The sequence below is a fragment of the Palaemon carinicauda genome, chromosome 23 (genome assembly GCF_036898095.1).
Source record: "Palaemon carinicauda isolate YSFRI2023 chromosome 23, ASM3689809v2, whole genome shotgun sequence".
In the NCBI taxonomy this organism is placed as follows: domain Eukaryota; kingdom Metazoa; phylum Arthropoda; class Malacostraca; order Decapoda; family Palaemonidae; genus Palaemon; species Palaemon carinicauda.
In genome coordinates this window covers 86,965,061-86,970,060 of record NC_090747.1, presented here as the reverse complement: position 1 = coordinate 86,970,060, position 5,000 = coordinate 86,965,061, and the positions used below count along the sequence as shown (strand labels likewise).

Below are 5,000 nucleotides of genomic sequence, written 5' to 3'. Positions count from 1 at the left end.
TTCCTTCTTCCTTGTTTATCATAAAATTTAGTCCTGTAATTTTCGACTTATTTTCTTCTATTTTCTTTCCCAAGACGAGAGCAGCGAAGGCTCGACCTCTAACCAGGGTCCCAGTAACCATTGGTTTATCCAAGATCTACTCTATGGATCTTGGATCTATCTTCCCTCCAGGTGTCTCTTTATTTACATACTTCTTATTCTTTCGTTTTCTTCCCTCAAGAATCTCCAACTTGGGTTTCTCATAACCTTTGGTTCATCTATCCTTTTCGCCTTTTGTAGTTTATGTATTTCCTTTCCTCACTGGGCTATTTTTTTCTTGTTGAAACCCTTTGGCTTATAGCATCCTGCTTTTCCAACCATGGTTGTAGCTTAGCTTGTAATAATAATAATAATAATAATAATAATAATAATAATAATAATAATAATAATTTTTGTCTTCCTTTTTTTCTTGGCAGGGATGGAGTGGAGGTGACGACCTCCAGTCAGGACCCACACAACCACCGGGTCATCTTCCTTCGGGTTCCCTGTTCTTCCTCTCCATCAAGCAAGGGAAGAAGGAGAGTGACGCGGGCGTATATACGTGCGTAGCAACCAATTTCAACGGTAGGGCCACTTCCAGAAACGCCACTTTAACCATCGCAGGTAAGTCCTCCATTCTTGTTTTTTTTCTTTCTCTATTTTTCGACGTAATGTTCCCTCGGAGTGGAAAGTTTAATCTCGTTTGCTAACAATGGAATGGCTTAATAAGTCAAGTTTGTGTTAAGTGAGAGATTATCATTAAATTGTCTCGTGTTTGTGGTGCGAAATTATGTTAAATCTTGTTTTCTTTCTGCGTAAAAGCGAGGGAATTTCGTTTGCGTATATGCTGAGTAAATTCTATGTAGGTTTACTTTAGAATTCATATGAATGTAGTATAGAAAACTATGGTTGTTAAAGTTTGTTTCCCCTTTTTTTTTTTTTTTTTTTTTTTTTTACAAAATTAAAGCCAATCATCAAGATATTGTCATTCTATTCACTGAATGTTAGTGCTTCTTTTTATGTGTATTTAAATAGATCGATTGTAAATTTGTGATTTTTGTAGATAATTCCAATGTTTTATATAAAATGAACTTTACATCAGTTGTTAAGAATATATCAAATGTCAAACAGCGGAACGAAAGGTCAGTTCATCTTTTTCTACATGACGTCGGACATTGCGAAATCATATAGTGGTTTTTGTGCGTATGTAGTGCTAACTCTAACTTTTGCGTCACACCGAAAGCTTATATTACAGTAGTTATTGATTTTATTAGCCTATTTAGTTGGGAAATGTGTCTTATTATTATTCACGTGTTTGATACAAGAAGTAAACACTTTTTATCCTTTCTCATCATTCTTGATGTTATAAGAACAAATACTTTCGGCTGGAGATATAAACTGATTTCATTGTAATTTGAACTATTGTAATAGGAATAAATGAGGTTACGATGTCTTTTTACAGAATAAAGAAATAGTGAAAGGTGTCTGATATAATAATTACTTGTAATACTTATTGTTACTTTAGACAACATATCACCTGGTATTTCTAATGATTTGATTTTAACTCTCTCCTCTCTCTCTCTCTCTCTCTCCTCTCTCTCTCTCTCTCTCTCTCTCTCTCTCTCTCTCTCTCTCTCTCTCTCTTTTTTTTTTCGTGAATTATGACTCCAAACACACAACCTCACTGAAAAACAAAAACCTGAAAATAAATCCGGTAGAAAACTCATTCCTTTCCCCTGTTTAAACAGATGTTAGTGGCAGTAATAATACGTTAAAAGACTGACTTTCCAACAATTAATATTCTAGCATGGGGAAAAGGGAGGGTTACTATAATCAAACGAGATAAAAAGGAGGTCCTGATATAATTATGTTTTGATTATTCATGAAACCAGTCTTTATCAGCTAGAGGTCTCCCATAATTAGATATGATGTAAGGGAATGGGCACATTGTCCTTTTCCTTCATATCTTGAAGAATCTGAAGTGACACACAAACCTAGGGGATTCTTATTTGAAGAATAACATTTGAATGAAAAGAATTTAAATATCTGGAAGTAGGGGATTAAAAGGTTCGAGTGTAATTAACATAAGAATGAAAAGGGTGTCTTTCATAACAAAAGTGTGTATGTTAGGGTCAGCAACACTTCCCTCATTGTATTGATTGATTAATTGGTTTTGGATTTTCTGACATCCTGACATCAGAGGTACAGTCCATTCGCTTCGTACAGATTGGCAGATCACTTGTATACATGTTTAGGGACTTAGTAGTTTTATTTTTGTAGCTTAACAGTAATGGATTCTTGTGTGTTTTTACCCAATATAGTTTTAGCAGCTCTGCCCTGACACTTATCAATATTTGTCAAGGCTTTGCAGCAAAGAAATCCTCACTTCCGTGAAATTTTGTTATTATTATTATTATTATTATTATTATTATTATTATTATTATTATTATTATTATTATTACTTGCTAAGCTACAACCCTAGTTGGAAAAGCTGAAGGCTGTAAGCCCAAAGGTCCAACATTGAAAATAGCCCCAGTGAGGAAAGGAAACAAGGAAAAATAAAATATTTTAAGAAGAGTAACAACATTAAGATAAATATCTCCTATATAAACTTTAAAACCTTCAACATAACAAGAGGAAGAGAAATAAGATAGAATAGTGTGCCCGAGTGTAAACTCAAGCAAGAGATGTATGGGTCATTATTACATGATTTCTGGAAGAAAGGACTCGACTCATCTAAACCTTTATAACTACAGTCGGGGACGATTGTTAAAATATTATCTGAGTGTCTTAACCCTTTCACCCCTGAAGGACGTACCGGTACGTTCTTGCAAAACACTGTTAATTACATGTTTTTCCATATTTTTGATAATATTATGAGAAACTCCAGGCATTTTCCAAAAGAATGAGACCAACCTGACCTCTCTAGGACAAAAATTAAGCCTGTTAGAGCAATTAAAAAAATATATATATAGCAAAATGTGCTCGAAATTTAAACTTAAGGGGGGGGGGTAAAAGGGTTAACAGGTAGCGATATTTTATAAAAAGTTGATTTACCATAGAATCATAAATATTGAATGTCATGTTCCAAGTATCATTGCAGTATGGAAGGATGATTCCTACATACTTGTAATTATTTTGTGTCAGGAATATCTCCCATACACGTTGATTGACATAGCTGTCAGTGACAACTTTGTGATGATGGAGGCTTGGATATAACTCAACTTAAGTGTTAGAGAGGTTTAAAAAGAATTTATCACTCAACTCCGAATTCTCAAGTAATATTACTTTTCAGAGCATTTATGAAATGTTTCAAGGTGTTTTATTATTTTTTCTTTTGTCTATTGTGGGAACAATGTACATTGAATAAAAAATTTATTTTTACTTCATTTCATATTAGTTTTCTGTGGTAAAGAACTGTTGGTCCAATTGGTAAAACAAACTTTTATCGGAATTTATCCCTTCGTTTTAACAAAAAGATTTAGCTTTTTTTGTTTGAAACATCTTGTATTAGGAGCAGTATCAGTTCCTTTTTATATTCTATGATTTCCCTAATTTTTTATTTGAACATTCTTTTCAAGTTCCCCTTCATTGGCGTATGTTTTTGCTCCTCGTAAATCCTCCTCCCCTCTCAGACCTTGTAATCTAGGTTTCACCTTTGGTCTTATGTGATATTTTTGGGACTGTGGGTGATTATTTTGCCTTTATTTGAAATATAAATTGATATATAGTATTTAGATTCTAGGTTTTTAACCCGTAGGATTTTTATTTTTCATTTTGAATTTAAAGGTCAATTTCAACTTTGCTATAGATAAGACCGGCTTTTGCCCATATGACTTACTACCTTAAATATCCTGTATTTCACTGGATTGTGGATGTTTACTTTATAGTTTATTTTTCTCAAAAGCTCCTAATTTTCCTCATGACTCGGTTTATGTTTCCTAGTTGAATTCGCAAACCTCTTAGTAAGGCTGATCCATTCTTCTCCAGTGGATCATACTCCGGCCACGACTTCGAACGTCTTCTTGACTGTATGCATGTTATCTCTACTTCCTCCTTCAAGTTTCTTGTTACGAAATATGTCGTGCGGACTCACCTAGTTGTTGATTCCTTCATAATATTGGCTTTTAAACATATTAGATTTAATCTGTATTTCTTGAATAATGGAACCTTCCATTTCAATATAGATAAGCTTCTAGTCTTCTCGGGAAACAGAAAAGCTCATCGCCTTTATTATCGCAATTTTCTTTGTTAGTTTATCTTTTTTCATTTCATCGAATTCCTTCAAGAAAATAGTCTGTACAAAAATCATGTCACGTTTTATTTCAATAGCTTGAAAGATGTGTTTGGGTAATGCTGCAGAATCACTGACGACCTTTCTCCTTAGTATAACACAGTAGTGCAAAAACACAGTAGTACAAAAATAACTTAAGTATTTGAAGGTGAGTTTTTTTGGGGGGGGGTGTGATATTACTGGAAAATATCCCAGACTTTGGAAATTAATGCACAATCAAATTTTCAGTAGAAATATGTATCAAGGTAGCACGTGTGGGCTACGTCTTAAGGTACCGTGGAAATGCTTGGATTGCAATGGTTTCACTAAAATTCTGGCTTAATTGTAGTGACCTTGCCTAATTTTTTAGAATACTCGGACCACTACAAACTTGCGATAGAAATTTATTCCTGCTCAGTGTGTGTTGACATCTCCCATCCAGTAGTTATTAGATATAGGAAACAATTAATAATTAAGTGAGAATACTCTGTCTTCTTATTAAGCTCATATAAGACCCAATTTCGAGGATTGCAGAATTAGTAATTTACTTGTTGATAACGTCAATGATTTTGGCTGTACAAAAAATCAAACTTACTTTAAAAAACTTTTTTTTATTTCTTTCCCGATATGAATAATCAAATGACAAATCTGTTTGTCCAATCAATAACCCCAACAAGTTATATCGAATCTGAATACTTTTGCAAGAAAA

The 5,000-nt window shown here is 33.6% G+C and overlaps 1 protein-coding gene across 1 annotated transcript in view; it reads left to right on the top strand.

The window, feature by feature from the left end:
- LOC137616980 (roundabout homolog 2-like) overlaps window positions 1–5,000 on the top strand; it is a 792,816-nt gene that overhangs the window by 512,008 nt on the left and 275,808 nt on the right. Inside the window, 2 exon segments of the mRNA XM_068346846.1 lie at window positions 456–508; window positions 511–642. Of these exon segments, the coding sequence (XP_068202947.1) occupies window positions 456–508; window positions 511–642 (185 nt within the window).